The sequence below is a fragment of the Lynx canadensis genome, chromosome A3 (assembly GCF_007474595.2).
Source record: "Lynx canadensis isolate LIC74 chromosome A3, mLynCan4.pri.v2, whole genome shotgun sequence".
In the NCBI taxonomy this organism is placed as follows: Eukaryota; Metazoa; Chordata; class Mammalia; order Carnivora; family Felidae; genus Lynx; species Lynx canadensis.
In genome coordinates this window covers 24301355-24319106 of record NC_044305.1, presented here as the reverse complement: position 1 = coordinate 24319106, position 17752 = coordinate 24301355, and the positions used below count along the sequence as shown (strand labels likewise).

The 17752-nt window shown below is 39.5% G+C and overlaps 1 protein-coding gene across 3 annotated transcripts in view; it reads left to right on the top strand.

Moving 5' to 3' along the window:
* The window catches only part of ITCH (itchy E3 ubiquitin protein ligase), a 144712-nt gene that overhangs the window by 46765 nt on the left and 80195 nt on the right, over positions 1-17752 (top strand). For 2 of the 3 annotated variants that reach the window (XM_030309756.2, XM_030309757.1), the window contains exon 4: positions 14666-14807. The exons of the other annotated variant lie outside the window; for it this stretch is intronic. In XM_030309756.2, the coding sequence (XP_030165616.1) occupies positions 14666-14807 (142 nt within the window). The remainder of the gene's footprint in view (positions 1-14665; positions 14808-17752) is intronic. 3 annotated transcript variants of the gene reach the window in all.

The window sequence follows — 17752 nt, the reverse complement described above, 5'->3', positions numbered from 1 at the left end:
ACAATAACCAAAAAAAAACTTTAAAAAAACCTCAGTAAAAGAATGAAGTGAAGGGTCCTATTTATCATCTCAATCCTGAGAGATGATACTGTTATTCCTTTAGGTTTAGGTTTATATTCCTTTATACTTTTTTCTGTGCATAAACCATTTATCTTGTTTGCTACCATCATTATTCTCACAGTAAGAAAAATATTTGGTAAATGTCTAAATGCATCTCAAGAAGACATAATTCTTGCCATGTTTAAGTTTTTAATCTTGGTTCTAAAAATTCTGAGACTGCACAAATACAAGGCAAAAAGCAATTTAATAAAAACAAATACCATGAATAATGGATAAAAGTTATATATTTAGCAAATATATTATTATATATGAGACAAATGGAAAGCATAAGGTTATAAAGAGTAAAGTGCCAAGTTGAGTAGAATCAAATGCCTTTCATAATTCATTGTTTACTTATATGCTTTTGATGCTAGAAACCTCAGAACTAAGCTTTTTTGCACAATTTCCTTTAATGACATTGTATTTTTTATTCTATGTTAATGGATCAGTTATAGTATTGGTTGCTTTTATTATTTTTTTTTGTAAGCTGCCTCAACATCTTTCTAGATAGAATCAAGATGGGCATAAAAATTGAAGTGTAAAAAATAAATGCCATTGTATATGGTAACGGCAAAAAGAGATAACAACTTTGGTCAGGAAAGCAAGATCAGTGTTTGACCAGAGCTTCTGTGAAAGGAAGTGGTGCTTGAAGCATTGTTACCATTTAAATATACGAAATTATTTAAAAAATATATAGGGAAGTAGAAAGGATCCTTTTAGGAGAGAATACGAGCAGAACACTTGAAGCAGAGAAACGAACAAGGCTTTGCTAAAACCCCTGCGGGCCACTGCTGCAGAGTTGGAACCTTGAGAACTTAATGGGAGTGGGTCATCTCCTTCAGGTGTGTGTCAGGGCTACAAAAATATCATTGCTGGCAGATATGGAAAGAAATCAGGGCTTTTAACAAAGAACAGTCAATTTTACTTTTTAGAAAGTTAGTATGAAAGACCAATAGGAGAATTGAGTGTCAAAAGTTAAAAAATCCTACTCTGTGGTTCTACTCAAATTTCTGGTCTTTAAAAAAATTTTAAATTAGTAAGTTAATTTTGAGAGAGAGTGGGGGAGGAGCAGAGAGAGAGAGAGAGAGAGAGAGAGAGAGAGAGAGAACCCCAAGCAGGGTCCGTGCTGTCAGCGCAGAGCCCAACATGGGGCTTCATCTCCTGAACTATGAGATCATGACCTGAGCCAAAATCAAGAGTTGGACGCTTAACCCACTGAGCCACCCAGGCACCTCTTGTCTTTTGTTTAAGTTTTTTTAGTATTTATTTATTTTGGAGCGAGACAGAGAGTAAGTGGGGGAGGAGCAGAAAGAGGGAGACACAGACTCTGAAGCAGGCTCCAGGCTCTGAGCTGTCAGCACAGAGCCCAACGTGGGGCTCAAACTCACAAACTGAGATCATGACCTGAACCAAAGTCAGACACTTAACCGACTGAGCCACCCAGGAGCCCCTACCCCTTGTCTTTTTTTGTTTGTTTTTTCAATCCAGTTATTCCAGCAGCATTTCCTGAAAAGACTGTTTTTTGTCCATTGAATCTTCTTGGTTCCTTTGCCAAATATTAGTTGACCTTATATGTTTGGATTTATTTCTGGGCTCTCAATTCTGTTCCATTGATCTATTTGTCAGTTTTTATGTCAGTACAATACTGTTTTGATTACTATAGCTTTATAGGATAGCTTGAAATCAGGAAGTACAATGCCTCCTGCATTGATTTCTTTGGATATTCAGGGTCTTGTGGTTGCATATAAATTTTAGGAGTGTTTTTCCTACTTTAATCAAAAATGCCAGTGGAATCTTGATAGGTAGTGCATTGAACATGCAGATGGCTTCTTACCCTCTTGTTATTTTCTTACCTCTTTCATATTTATTTGTTTGTTTATTTATTTACCATTTTTTAAGTAGGCTCCGCAACCATCATGGGGCTTGAACCCATGACCCTGAGATCCAGAGTCTCATTCTCTATCACCTGAGCCAGCCAGGTGCCCCTATTTTCTTACCTCCTTCTATCATACATACAGAGACAGACATACATTCCTGTTAATTATTCATTTACAGTATATATTGGCTAATTGATTTCCTTACCCAATTAAGTGAGGGCAAATAGAAAATTTATTTCAGAGAAATGGTACATTTTGTAAGCTGTAGCAAAAAAGAAGTTTAAAAAAATAATTCATAGTGCTGTTTGTTGATAATTGGATTGTTTAGAGAACTTGGATGTGCGTTTTAATTTCACTGAATCCTTTTTTTTTTTTTTTTAATTTAACTTAATTTACTTTTTTTTTTATTTTAGAGAGAGAATGAGCAGGAAAGGGGCAGAGGGAGAGAGAATCTTAAGCAAGCACCATGCTCGGTGTAAAGCCTTTTGAGGAGCTCAGTTCCACTACCCTGGGATCATGACCTGAGCCAAAATCAAGACTCAACCAGTGGAGCTACCCAGGTGCCCTTCACTGAGTTCTTTATAAGAGTATCAAAGGAGGGATGCCTGGGTGGCTCTATCAGTTAAGTGAATGGCTCTTGATTTTGGCTCAGGTCATGATCTCACAGTTCATGAGTTCGAGCCCCACATTAGTCTCTGTGCTGACAGTGCCAAGCCTGCTTGGGATTCTCTCTCCCTTCTCTCTGCCCTTCCCCTGCTTGCACTCTTTCTCTCAAAATAAATAAATAAAGTTAAAAAAAAAAAAGTATCGAAGGAAAGGCAATGTCACCTTTCCTTTTCAGCATTTACATAAAATAAAAAAGTATACTGCTGGTGTCTTAGTTATATTTTCTTTCTTTCTTTCTTTCTTTCTTTCTTTCTTTCTTTCTTTCTAATATCAGGTTAGCTAACACACAGTGTATATACAGTGTGCTCTTGGTTTTGGAGGTAGATTCCCGTGATTCATCACTTACATACAACACCCAGTGCTCATCCCAATAAGTGCTCTTCTCATTGCCCATCACCCATTTCCCTTCTCCTGTGCCCACCCATCAACCCTTAGTTTGTTCTGTGTATTTAAGAGTCTTTTATGGTTTGCTCCCTCTTTGTTTGAAACTATATTTTCCCCTTCCCTTCCCCTATGGTCTTCTGTTAAGCTTCTCAAGTTCCACATATGAGTGAAAACATATTCTCTCTTTGATTGACTTATTTCACTTAGTATAATACTCTCTAGTTCCATCCACATTGTTGCAAAATGGCAGGATTTCATTCTTTCTCATTGCCAAGTAGTGTTCCATTGTATATATAAACCACATCTTTATCCATTCATCAGTTGATGGACATTTGGGCTCTTTCCATAATTTGGCTACTGTCCAAAGCGCTGCTATAAACATTGGGGTACATGTGCCCCTTCAAATCAGCACTCCTTTATCCTTTGGATAAATTCCTAGTAGTGCTACTGCTGGGTCATAGGGTAGTTCTATTTTTAGTTTTTTGAGGAACCTCCATACTGTCTTCCAGAGTGGCTGCACCAGTTTGCATTCCCACCAGCAGTGCAAAAGGGTTCCTCTTTCTCTGCATCCTCGCCAACATCTGTTGTTTCCTGAGTTGTTAATTTTAGCCACTCTGACTGGTGTGAGGTAGTATCTCATTGTGGGTTTTCATTTATATTTCCCTGATGATGAGCGATGTTGAGCGTTTTTTCATGTGTCTTTTGGCCATCTGGATGTTTTCTTTGGAAAAGTGTCTATTGAAGTGTCTAATTTCTTCACTGGATTATTTGTTTTTGGATGTTGAGTTTGGTAAGTTCTTTATAGATTTTGGAGACTAACCCTTTGTCTGATATGTCATTTGCAGATATCTTCTCCCATTTCATTGGTTGCCTTTTAATTTTGTTGATTGTTTCTTTTGCAGTGCAGAAGCTTTTTATCTTGATACGGTCCCAATAGTTCATTTTTGCTTTTATTTCCCTTGCCTTCGGAGACATGCCAAGCAAGAAATTGCTGCTGCTGAAGTCAAAGAGGTTGTTGCCTGTTTTCTCCACTAGGGTTTTGATGGTTTCCTGTCTCACATGTAGGTCTTTCATCCATTTTGAGTTTATTTTTGTGTATGGTGTAAGAAAGTGGTCCAGTTTCATTCTTCTGCATGCTGCTGTCCAGTTCTCCCAGCACCATTTGCTAAAGAGACTGTCTTTTTTCCATTGGATACTCTTTCCTGCTTTGTCAGAGATTAGTTGGCCATACATTTGTGGGTCCAATTCTGGGTTCTCTATTCTATTCCATTGGTCTATGTGTTTGTTTTTGTGCCAATACCATACTGTCTTCATTACAGCCTTGTAGTAGAGGCTGACGTTTGGGATTGTGATGCCTTCCGCTTTGGTTTTCTTTTTCAATGTAACTTTGATTATTTGGGGTCTTTTGTGGTTCTGTACACATTTTAGGATTGTTTGTTCTAGCTTTGAGAAGAATGCCGATACAATTTTGATTGGGATTGCATTGAATGTATAGATTGCTTTGGGTAGTATTGACATTTTAACAATATTTGTCCTTCCAATCCATGAGCATGGAATGTTTTTCCATTTCTTTGTGTCTTCTTCAATTTCCTTCATAAATTTTCTATAGTTTTTGGCGTACATATCTTTTACATCTTTGGTTAGGTTTAATCCAAGGTATGGTTCTTGGCGTAATTGTAAATGGGATTGATTTCTTGATTTCTCTTTCTGTTGTTTCATTATTGGTGTATAGAAATGCAACTGATTTCTATACATTTATTTTGTATCCTGCGACTTACCTGAATTCATGTATCAGTTCTAGCAGCTTTTTGGTGGAGTCTTTTGGGTTTTCCATGTAGAGTATCATGTCATCTGCAAAAAGTGAAAGTTTGACTTATTCTTTGCCAGTTTTGGATGCATGCCTTTTATTTCGTTTTGTTGTCTGATTGCTGAGGCTGGGACTCCCAACACTATGTTAAACAACAGTGGTGTCAGTGGACATCCCTGCTGTGTTCCTGATCTCATGGGGAAAGCTCTCAGTTTTTCCCCATTGAGGATGATATCAGCTGTGGGCTTTTCATATATGGCTTTTATGGTGTTATGTTCCTTCTATCCCGACTTTCTTGGGGGTTCTTATTAAGAAAGGATGCTGCTGTATTTTGTCAAATGCTTCTTCTTCATTTATTGACAGGATCATATGGTTCTTATCCTTTCTTCTATTAATGTGATGTATTACATTGATTTGTGTGCGAATATTGAACTAGCCCTGCAGCCCAGGAATGAATCCCACTTGATCGTGGTGAATAATTCTTTTGATATACTGTTGAATTCAATTTGCTAGTATCTTGTTGAGAATTTTTACATCCGTGCTCATCAGGGATATTTCACCTTTTTAGGTAAATTATCAAAAAGGTAATTGTCGGGGCGCCTGGGTGGCGCAGTCGGTTAAGCGTCCGACTTCAGCCAGGTCACGATCTCGCGGTCCGTGAGTTCGAGCCCCGCGTCGGGCTCTGGGCTGATGGCTCGGAGCCTGGAGCCTGTTTCCGATTCTGTGTCTCCCTCTCTCTCTGCCCCTCCCCCATTCATGCTCTGTCTCTCACTGTCCCAAAAATAAATAATAAAACGTTGAAAAAAAAAAATAAATAAAAAAAAAAATAAAAAAAAAAAAAAAAAAAAGGTAATTGTCCTTTTTAGTGGGGTCACTGTCTGGTTTGGGAATCAAGTTAATGTTGGCTTCATAGAGGGGCGCCTGGGTGGCTCAGTCGGTTGAGCATCCGACTTTGGCTCAGATCATGATCTCAGGGTCTGTGAGTTCAAGCCCTGCGTTGAGCTCTGTGCCGACAGCTCAGAGCCTGGAGCCTGTTTCGGATTCTGTGTCTCCCTCTCTCTCTGACCCTCCCCCATTCTTGCTCTGTCTCTCTCTGTCTCAAAAAAATAAATAAAGGTTAAAAAAAATGGAAAAAAAATGTTGGCTTCATAGAATGAATCTGGAATCTTTATTTCTGTTTCTGTTTTTTGGAACAGGTTGAGAAGGATAGGTATTAACTCTGCTTTAAATGTCTGTTAAGGGGTGCCTGGGTGGCTCGGTCGGTTGAGCGTCCAACTTCGGCTCAGGTCATGATCTCAGTTTGTGGGTTCGAGCCCCGCATCGGGCTCTGTGCTGACAGCTCAGAGCCTGGCGTCTGCTACAGATTCTGTGTCTCCCTCTCTCTCTGCCCCCCCCCCCCACACTCTGTCTCTCTCTCCTTCAAAAATAAATAAACATTTGGGCGCCTGGGTGGCGCAGTCGGTTAAGCGTCCGACTTCAGCCAGGTCACGATCTCACGGTCCGTGAGTTCGAGCCCCGCGTCAGGCTCTGGGCTGATGGCTCGGAGCCTGGAGCCTGTTTCCGATTCTGTGTCTCCCTCTCTCTCTGCCCCTCCCCCGTTCATGCTCTGTCTCTCTCTGTCCCAAAAATAAATAAACGTTGAAAAAAAAAATTTTTTTTTTAAAATAAATAAACATTAAAAAAAATGTAAAAAAGAAAAAAAAAGAAAAAAAAATGTCTGTTAGAATTCCCCTGGGAAGCCATCTGGCCCAGGACTCTTATTTGTTGGGAGATTTTTGATAACTGTGATTCAATTTCTTCACTGGTTATGGGTCTGTTCAATTCTCTGTTTCTTCCCATTTGAGTTTTGATAGTGTGTGGGTGTCTAGGAATTTGTCCATTTCCTCCAGGTTGTCTAGTTTGTTGGCATATAATTTTTCATAGTATTCTCTGATAATTGTTTATATTTCTGTGATACTGGTTGTGGTCTGTCCTCTTTCATTTGTGATTTTATTTATTTGGGTCCTTTCTCTTTTCTTTTTGAGAAGTCTGGCTAGGGGTTTAAAAATTTTGTTTTATTTTTTCAAAAAAATAGCTCTTAGATTCATTGATCTGTTCTGGGTTTGTTTGTTTTTTTTTATTCTATATTATTTCTGCTCTGATCTTTATTATTTCTCTTCTGCTGCTGGTTTTGGGATTTCTTTGCTGTTCTGCTTCTAATTCCTTTAGATGTGCTGTTAGATTTTGTATTTGGGATTTTTCTTGGTTTTTGAGATAGGCCCGGATTGCATTGTGTTTCCCCTTAGGACTGCCTTTGCTGCATCCCAAAGGATTTGGACTGTCATGTTTTCATTTTCATTTGCTTCCATGTATCTTTTAATTTCTTCTTTAATTGCCTGGTTGACCTGTTCATTCTTTATTAGAATGTTCTTTAACTTCTCTGCATTTGGAAACTTTCCAAATTTTTTTCTTCTGGTTGATTTCAAGTTTCATAGCATTGTGATTAGAAAATATGCATGGTATGATCTCAATCCTTTTATATTTATTGAGGGCTGTTTCATGACCCAGTATGTGATCCATCTTAGAGAATGTTCCATGTACACTCAAAAAGAATGTGTATTCTGCTTTTGGATGAAAAGTTCTGAATGTATCTGTCATGTCCATCTGGTCCAGTGTATCATTCAAGGCCCTTGTATCTTTATTGATATTTTGCCCAGATGATCTGTCAATTGTTGTGAGTATTAAAGTCCCCTGCAATTACAGTATTCCTGTCAGTAAGATTGCTTATGTTTGTGATTAATTGACTTATGTATTTGGGTGCTACCAAGTTGGGAGCATAAGCATTTACAATTGTTAGCTCTTCTTGATGGATAGACCTTGTAATTATGACATACTGCCCTTCTTCATCCCTTGTTACAGCCTTTAGCTTAAAATCTAGTTTGTCTGATATAAGTATGGCTACTCCAGCTTTCTTTTGACTTCCAGTAGCATGATAGGTGGTTCTTCATCCCCTTACCTTCAATCTGAAAGTGCCCTCAGGTCTAAAATGGGTCTTTGGTAGACAGCATATAGATGGATCTTGTTTTTTGTTTTTGTTTTTTAATCCATTCTGATACCCTATGTCTTTTGATTAGAGCATTTAGTCCATGTACATTCAGAGTTATTATTGAAAGATATGGATTTAGTGTCGTTGTGTTATCTGTAGATGTCATGCTTGTGCTTATGTCTCTGGTGCTTTTTAGTGTTTGCAGCATTCCACTCACAGAGTCCCCCTTTAGGATCTCTTGCAGGGCTGGTTTAGTGGTGATGAACTCCTTCAGTTTTTGTTTGGGAAAGCCTTTATCTCTCCTTCTATTCTGAATGACAGTCTTGCTAGATAAAAAGTCTTCTTAGCTGCATATTTTTCCTGTTCAGCACATTGAATATTTCCTGTCATTCCCTCTGGCTTGCCAAGTTTCAGTGGACAGGTCTGCTTCTACCCTTATATGTCTACCTTGTAGGTTAAGGCCCATTTGTCTCTAGCTGCTTTCAGAATTCTGTATCTTTGTATTTTGCCAGTTTCATAATGATATGCCATGGAGAAGATCTATTCTTGTTAAATCTAAAGGGAGTTCTCTGAGCCTCCTGGATTTGGATGTCTATTTCCTTCCCCAGATTAGGGAAGTTCTCAGCTATAATTTGTTCAAGTAAACCTCTGCCTCTTTCTCCTTCTTCTGGAGCTCCTATGATATGGATATTATTACATTTCTATCAAATCACTTAGTTCTGTAATTCTCCCCTTGTGGTCTAATATTTTCTTACCTCTCTTTTTCTAAGCTTCATTATTTTCCATAATTTTATCTTCTATTTCACTTAATCTCCCCTCTGCCTCTTCCATCCTTGCTGTCACTACATCTAGTTTATTTAGCACCTCATTTCTTAATTTGTTGTGACTATTTCTTAGTTCCTTGATCTCTGCAGCAGTAGATTCTCTGCCATCTTCTAAGCTTTTTTTCTTCCTTCTATGCTTTTTTCCAAGCCCAGCTATTAATCTTATGACTATTATTCTAAATTCTTGCTCAGTTATATTGTTCATTTCTGTTCTGAGCAATTCTCTAGCTGTCATTCCTTCCTGGAATTTCTTTTGAGGAGAATTCTTCTATTTTGTCATATTGGCTTGTTTTCTGTCCCTTATGTGTTTTAATAGCTTGTTATGAGTCTTGCTCCTGTGAGCACTATTATATTAAAAAGGGGTCATAACACTGTCCAGGGCCTGGCCCTTCAGGAGGTGTTTTTGGAGTGTGTTTCATGCTCTCTGTTGTTGAGGCTCTGGTTGCTTTATCTCCCTACTCATAGTGGTGGTTTGGATCTTCCACCAGGTGTGCTTTGATTTGTACGTTGAAGTGTCCCTGGAAAAAATTTTAAAAAGGGGTGTGTATGGTGGTGGAAGAGGCCTTATCCCATACAGAGAGAGAAGTGACAGGGGTGGGGAAAAGGAAAAAAAATTGACCAGGCAGAGAATCAGAGAAACTATACAGCTTAGTCCAGAGAGATGGGGGGGGGGGGGGTGCGGCGGAATAAAGGAGAGACAGAAGAGATGTAAAAAGAATAGATTGAAAATGTGTACTTAAACCAACAACCAGAATAACCAGACTAGAGAAGGGAAGAAATAAGAGGAAGAAAAGGGGGGATATATATATCCCCCCCCCCACACACACACAAAATAAGAATTGATCAAGAATCAAGTCAAATCAAAGAATACAAAAACCACTGGACCAATATCTGATGGGGCCTTGGAACCGGTGCCTGCAATGATCTGGAGGAGGGACTGTTTGGTTAAGTCAGTGTCAATCTTGCTCTGTTACATATGCAGTTACCAGGTACAGAGGGATGTGGTTTGGTGTATGTGGGTCCCACCTCCACTGTGGGCCCGTTATCTGTTCCCTGAAACCCCACCTTGTTGGTGATGGGGAGAAAACTGGCAACACCCCAGCCTCTCCTCCCCGGACCAGGTGTCCCAAACCACTTTGTTCAGGCCATCCTGACAGTGCCACACAGGCGCAAGCAGGCCACTTTGTTCTGCTCCACAGTCTCCCGCACCTTCCAGGTGCTTGGGTGGGATTAAAACCCGGATCCTGCTCCACGCACCCTGGTTCCTGGGAAGTGCCACTCCACCCAGCCTGTCAACTGAGGGCCTCTGGCTCCTCACAGTGCTGAGTGGGCGCGAGTGCAAGCAGCCACCTATGTCCCCCTCCACCATCTCCTGTGCCTTCCAGGCACGTGGCTGGGATTCAGACCCCAATGTCTTACGGGATCCCTTGTCCCAGTTCCTGGATACTGTCACTCTGGGGTACTGTCAGGTACAAAGGACCTCTGGCTGGTGCGGGGGAGGGGGGGCAAGGGGTTCATGGGCCTACAGGGTCTTTTGTCCTTGGAATGGCTATTTGTCTTCTCATAGCACTCAAGGGAAAGGGTTGTTCTCTCTGCTCCTGAGAGCTAGCTACCTAGCTCAGGGCTGGCTCCCCACCTCCCACAGTTAGAAATTGGTTCTTTCTCCATTTTTTTCCATTCCCCGGTCCATGGTTTTTCTCTTGTCCAAATACAGTCCTACATTTCCACAGCCTGTCTTTCTCTTCTTTTTGTCTCTTCACAGAAGGGGATCCCTCCCTTCCGTTCCTATGCCACCTGTTTTATCTCTCCCAGTTTGCAGTCATGCACCTATGGCCTGCTACGTTGTCCCTGTGGGCCCCTGGAGATGTTTCTGTCACTCTGTAACCCGGATTCCTAGAATTCCAAGTCTTCTGGCCTCAATACTGCTGTGTTTGAGGGACACGGGAACTTCCAGTCCCCCTGCTTCTCCACCATGTTGACCACTCTCCAGTAACATTTTCTGTAATTTGAATCTAATTTATGGAAATAACTTGAGTAGCCATTTAGCTTCAAGTTTGAGTTGAATAAGAAAGGTTGTCTTTTGTGCTACTCTTTCACATAGATCTAGATAATTCATTGAAGCAGTTGCTTTGGGAACTTCTGTTGGCATTTAACTAATTTGTTCACATTTTACTGGAATATTGTTAGTGAATGTCCCTGTATTTTTCATATTGGGCAATAACTTTCTTGTATAGTTTATCAGATAGATGCAAAAATTATAGTAGAAAATAATAAATACTGTCAAATGCTTTGACCTGTGTACCATTAAAGTTTCTATCGTTAAACTCTTGGGGAGGTCATTTTGCCCCTGACCCCAAATTTTAGTTAAGAAATGTATATTAGACTAATGATTCCCATCTCTGGAGAAGCTAATGTCTGGTCTTGGTTCTGATACTTAATAGCTATGTAACCTTGTGCATGTCACTAATACCTTTGAGCCTCAGTTTCCTTAGCTGTGAACTGAGGTAAACAACAATGTGAAATGCCCAGAAGAGTTTAAATTTCATCATGCAGGCATTAGAGAAGTATTTGAAAAGTACTGACATGAGCACATCTGTTTTAGGAAGATAATCCTAGAAGTTGAGGGGTTGCAGAAGTGAGGTTAAAAACAATTGTTGGAGACCTTTGCGGTAGCCCAGGTGATGTGATACTGAGATTTTTCAGTTTCCTGTCTTATAGTTTACCATTTTTATTCTTTTAATTTACTATAGTAAATTAAGTTTCAGGAAGTAGTGCAGTGATCTATTTTTTAATATTGGGACTGTAACAAAAGTTTTATGCAATGTGAACTGAGATTTGAGCACTTAATTTCTCCTGTTCAGGCTTCGCAAGTGACTCTCACGCAAACTTTTAAGTTCTGTTGAATTTGTCTTTTTATGTGTAAAAATTAAGATGATAATTCCTATCTCACAGAATAGTCTTTTGAGTATTAAAATGAAAATGTTTTGGGGTGCCTGGTGGCTTGGTTAAGCATCCGACTTCCACTCAGGTCATGATCTCATGGCTTGTGAGTTGGAGCCCTGTGTCAGGCTCTACTGACAGCTCAGAGCCTGGGGCCTGCTTGGGATTCTGTGTGTCCCTCTTTCTCTGCCCCTCCCTTGCCTCACACTCTCTGTCTCTTTCTCTCAAAAAATAAACATCAGAAAAAAAAATTTTTTTAATGAAAATGTTTATGTGGCAGACACATAGCCAACACTGTTAGTGTTAGTTTCACTTACCTCTTTTATTTCCACATTTAAAGTTTCCTACAATGTCTCTAGTGGGGTTGGGTGGGGTTATATGGCAAAATAACTTTGAAAAGTTTGAATCCTAAAATGCCACTGAGGGCAGATGGTTTCCTTCCTGTCAGGCCTACATTGCTTTGTTCTAGATTTAATCAGTTTCAGAGGTCCATAAGAGCCTCTGAAGTACAATGGTGGTCTTTGCAAAATTGTTTAGGCTTTTTTCACCTTTTCTCAGGCCAGAAATGTGTTAAAAATAAGGGTTTTATAATTTTCTGTGGCAATCCTGTGATGAAATATTGCTCTGTATTAAGTACTTGAGCTTTATAGTACATATTAATCAGAGATAGGTCTGTGCCCGCTTGATTGTTTTCTTTTCTGAAAAAGACTTTTTAGTGTTTACACTTAGATGTCTCACAAACATCTCAAATTTTATACATTCATTATAATACTCTTGATTTCCTGCCTATGCCACCCCCCCTCAGGCTTGTATCCCAGATCTTTCCATCTTACTAAATGACGTATTCTTCCATTCAGTTATTCATACCGAAAACCTGTGAATTATCCTTGCTTCTTCTTTTTTCCAACTTCCTCATGTAATCTAATCATGTTGGTCTCCTTAGAAAATATTTATTCCCCCCCGTATTCATGTTCACTATCCAAACCACTGTCATCTCTTGATTAGATGACTCTAGTAGTCTCTTAACCCCCACTTTTGTCTCCCTATCAATTTATTTTTCCCACAGCAGAATTATCTTTGAGTATTAATCTGATTATCACTGTATTCTCAGTGCCCCAAATAATATCTGATATATATAGTAGGCACTCAGTAAATTTGTTGAATAGCACTCTTTTTTTAAAATGTTTGTTTATTTTTGAGAGAGAGAGCGCGTGTGAGTGGGCTGTGTAGGGGCAGAAAGAGAGGGAGACACAGAATCAGAAGCAGGCTCCAGGTTCCAACCTGTCAGCACAGAGCCGGACACGAGGACTCCAACTCACGAACCATGAGATCATGAGCTGAACTAAAGTTGGACGCTCAACCCAGGTACCCCAGAATAGCACTCTTACTTAAAGTCCCTCAGAGGCTCCTTGTTGTCTACTTCAGTAACATCTCTTGCAGTTTTTTTTTCTTTCTTTGACAGATACTTTTTTTGATACTGCATATTGATATGAAATCTCATCAAACTTTATTATACCAAATGTTCCAAAATAATGATGAAGTTTTGGTTTATAGAATGTGCATACATTGTTGGGAGTACTAACCCAGCAGCTGGCTTGCATGCTACCAAAAAGGCATATAAGTATCAAAGGAAAGAAGTGATGTTTGTGAACATCAGGAGATTCATAGCTGCCACCTGGGACTGGACCTGCTAGGATGCCCAGACTGTGTATGCTTTGGACTGTATATTGAGTTTCTTGGGTAGCTGCTATACAAACTCGTGTAGCAATACCAAACGTCCCTTAATCTTGGTGGGCACTGACATTCTCTGTGCTTAGCTGCTAGAATAGATATTTAGGTGGTAGAATGTTTCCATGGCTGTGATCACCTCATTTATAGGGGAGCAACGAGTTGTCAACTTGTGGGAACCATTATTAGGTGCTCTACTAGATTTGAATCTACTTGTTGCACCTTCCAAGGGTCTTGGACAAGGCTATTTTTTGGCAAAGGTAACTAACTCAAGGGTGAAGATGAAGGAATCAGTCAGTATCTTAAGATGTACTTTGTAGGAAGCTCTTGCTAATATGAGATATGAGACGCTAAAAACAATCCTAGTTTGCAACTGTCTTCCTCTGGTGACTTTCCAGCATGCTTAGAATAAAATCCAAATTCCTTATCTGGGCTTATAAAGCTGAATGTGATCTCACCTCATTTACCATTCTTCCCTGTTTGCTATATTTCCTCCAGATATGCCAAGCCTTTTTGCTTCTCTCCAGATGCTCTCTTCCCACTTCCAATCTTCTCCGGGCAAACTCCCTGTCATTTAGATGTTTGCTTAAAACTGTTTCTTCAGAGATTACCAAATTACATTCTGCCACATTAGCCTGTTTTTCAGCACAAGGACTTATCTCTAACTAGGATATTATCTCCCTGAGAGTCAGAGCCTTTTCTATACTGTAAACTGCACTATTTACAGGTGAGAGCAATTATCTGGTACATGTTAGGGATTCAAATATTTGTTGACTGAGTTTGTTGATGTACTTTATAAAAAAAAAATTAGAGCACGAGAGCACGTGAGTGAGGGCAGAAGGGGAGAGACAGAGAGAGAAAGAGAAGGAGAGAGAAAGAGAGAAAGAGAGAAAAAGAATATCCCAAGCAAGCTCCATGCTCAGCACAGAGCCCAATGCTGGGGTCGTTTCCACGACCCAGGGATCATGACCTGATCTGAAATCAAGAGTCAGACGCTCAACTGACTGAGCCATCCAGATGCCCCTGATGGTGTATTTTTTAATTGACTTCAGAGTACTGAGACTATTGATACTGACATTGGGGAGTCTATTAATAGTAATTTGGGTGAATGATGTGGGGGAAGTCCTATGTTCATTTACTAGGATGGAAGGAAATACAAAGGTTATGAGTGAATAAAATTAGTAAGTATTTTGACTAAAACTGCTTCTCTGAGTAAAAGTAATAATGTTCTATGTAACCTTTATGAAATTAAATGGATTTGAAGGATGAACTAACATCTCAAATATTTAAATATTTTCTCCTTTATTTTGCCTAGTCATTTCAGCAAAACTTAAAGAAAATAAAAAGAATTGGTTTGGACCAAGTCCTTATGTGGAAGTCACAGTTGATGGACAGTCAAAGAAGACAGAAAAATGCAACAATACGAACAGTCCCAAATGGAAGCAACCCCTTACAGTGTAGGTTTGAAAGTATTTTCTACAGTGTATTTAGTTTAATAAGTGAATAGCAGTGAAGCTTTAAAAGTTTCTCACTTGTTTTCTTTGCTCCTCTTCTCATGTTTTTGTTTTTCTTTCTCATCTATTCCTAGGACTCCTTTCTCTAGTCCCTTTTTTGTTTCTCTTTAGATATTTCTGTTTTTCCAATCTCTCCTTTACCTTCTCCAGTTTAATTGATGGTGGTATCATTATTGCTACTGAACAGCATCTGGAGAGCCCGTGGTTATGGGCCTAGAAAGATTCTTAACAGTTCTTTCCTTAAATTAGGGTTGAAGTACAGGGCTTTTAAAAATAATTTTTTTGGTGTGTGTTTGTCTTGTCCTTTTTCTTCTTTTTTTTTCTTTTCCTTTTCCTTTTCCTTTTCCTTTTCCTTTTTCTTTTCCTCTTTCTCTTTCTCTTTCTCTTTCTCTTTCTCTTTCTCTTTCTCTTTCTCTTTCTCTTTCTTTCTTTCTTTTTTCCTCCTCCGCCTCAGCCACCTCCTCCTCTTCCTCCTCCTCCTCCTCCTGCTCCTGCTCCTGCTCCTGCTCCTGCTCCTGCTCCTCTTTGTTTCTTTTTCTTTTCAAGTAGGTTTCATGCCCAGCCTGGGGCCCAGCATGGGGCTTGACCTCATCACTGTGAAATCAAAACCTGAGCTGAAATTAAGAGTTGGATGCTTAAGGGGCGCCTGGGTGGCGCAGTCGGTTAAGCGTCCGACTTCAGCCAGGTCACGATCTCGCGGTCCGTGAGTTCGAGCCCCGCGTCGGGCTCTGGGCTGATGGCTCAGAGCCTGGAGTCTGTTTCCGATTCTGTGTCTCCCTCTCTCTCTGCCCCTCCCCCGTTCATGCTCTGTCTTTCTCTGTCCCAAAAATAAATAAACGTTGAAAAAAAAAAAAATTAAAAGAGTTGGATGCTTAACCAACTGAGCTACCCAGGCAGCCCTTGTTTTTGTGTTTTTAATTATGATGCCCAAACAGAACCTACACAGGGGTTTTCTTCCTTTAAAAAAAATTCTGTAACTCTGTTTTTATGTATGATGTATATATGTATGTTTATTTTTGAGAGCGAAAGAGAGAGAGCTAGCAGGGAAGGGGCAGAGAGAGAGGGAGACACAGAATCTGAAGCAGGCTTCAGGCTCCGAGCTGCCAGCAAAGACCCCCACGCAGGGCTCGAACTCACAAGCCGTGAGATCATGACCTGAGCCTAAGTCAGACACTTAACCAACTGTGCCACCCAGGTGCCCTATAACTCGGTTTTTATACTTTACATAGCATGGTTATCTCTCTAGCTGTATACATATAGATCTAGCATACCTTATATAGTTTAATAATATCCCTTAATATGAATGGACTATCGTGTATTTTATTAGTTCCCTATAAATCAGTTGGTTTCTTGAAGTTTATTAATTTTTGAGACAGAGATAGTACAAGTGGGGTTGGGGCAGAGAGAAGGAAAGAGTGAGAATCCCAAGCAGGCTCCATACTGTCAGCACGGAGTCTGATGCAGGGCTTGAACCCATGAACCGTGAGATCATGACCTGAGCTGAAGTCGGACCTTAACCTACTGAGCCACCCAGGTGCCCCTAATTAGTTGGTTTCTAATGTTGTGTTATTACGCAGCATTGCAATATATACATCCATGTGCCTGTCTGTATGTTGGTGTTATTTATTTTTTTTAATTTTTAAAAAATGTTTATTTTGAGAGAGAGAGCAGGGAAGGGGCAGAGAGTGAGAATCCTAAGCAGGCTCTGCACTGTCAGCACAGAGCCCCAAATGGGGATTGTACTCACAAACTGTGAGATCATGACCTGAGCTGAAACCAAGAGTCATGCACTATATGTTGGTGTTTTTATCTGTAGGATGAATTCATAGAAGTAGCATATAGCTCACTTTTAACACTTACTGACAAATCACCACATGTTGGTACTGAGCACTCATTGAAGACAATTATAGATTAATTTTAGTGTTTTTACTAAAATGGAAGAGAGCATGATTTATCAACAAATGGATTTCAAGATAATATAGCATATTTAGTTTGGGGACCAAATGTATATTAAAATGTAGCTCAAAATATAACTGGTTGTCACCACATCAAATATACAAAAATTCTTTTTATTACATAACATTTGGAATTCTTTTTTTTAATTTTTAAATTTTTTAAAACATTCTCTTTTTTTTCTTAAGTTTATTTTTAAGAGAGAGAGATAGTATGAGTAGAGAGAGTGTGAGTGGGGCAGGGGCAGAGAAAGAGGGGGACAGAGGATCTGAAGCAGGCTCTTGACTGGCAGCTGAGAGCCCAATGTGGGGCTTGAACTAGTGAACTGTGAGATCATGACCTGATCCAAAGGCAGACACTTAACCGACTGAGCCACGTAGGCACCTCCTAACATTTGGAATTCTTGAATTTTCTTCCCTTAGAGAAATAAACAAGTGACTAAGGAAAAGTTTCATTTCTAAATGGTGAGATATTTGAAACTATAAGCTGTTCACACAGTACATGTTGATGTGTATAGTATTTATTCCTAATAAATGACAAAACAAATTGGATATACCTAAATTGTTTTTTAACATGACTTTTATTTTTATTTTTTTAACATGACTTTTGGATTTCTAGGGTATCTGGATGTACTTTATGATGATTTTGAGCAAATAAGTGAAATTTAAGAAGTATCCTAATGCTTATCTGTATTTATTTAAACAAAGTTTCTTAGACTTTGTTTTTAATTAGTGGTCTATTAGAGATTGAATCTACATTTAAAAATATATGAGCAGATGTTTTTTTAAAGCAAATGATATCTGTAAAAGATCACCAGTCTCTGTAATGACGAGAGATATTTAGCAGAATAACTGAGTATTGACTGAATACTCATCACGTTTCTCCCAACTGCTGGCTCTGCTCACTAGATGTGCACCTTGAGGCTCTTTAAGCTG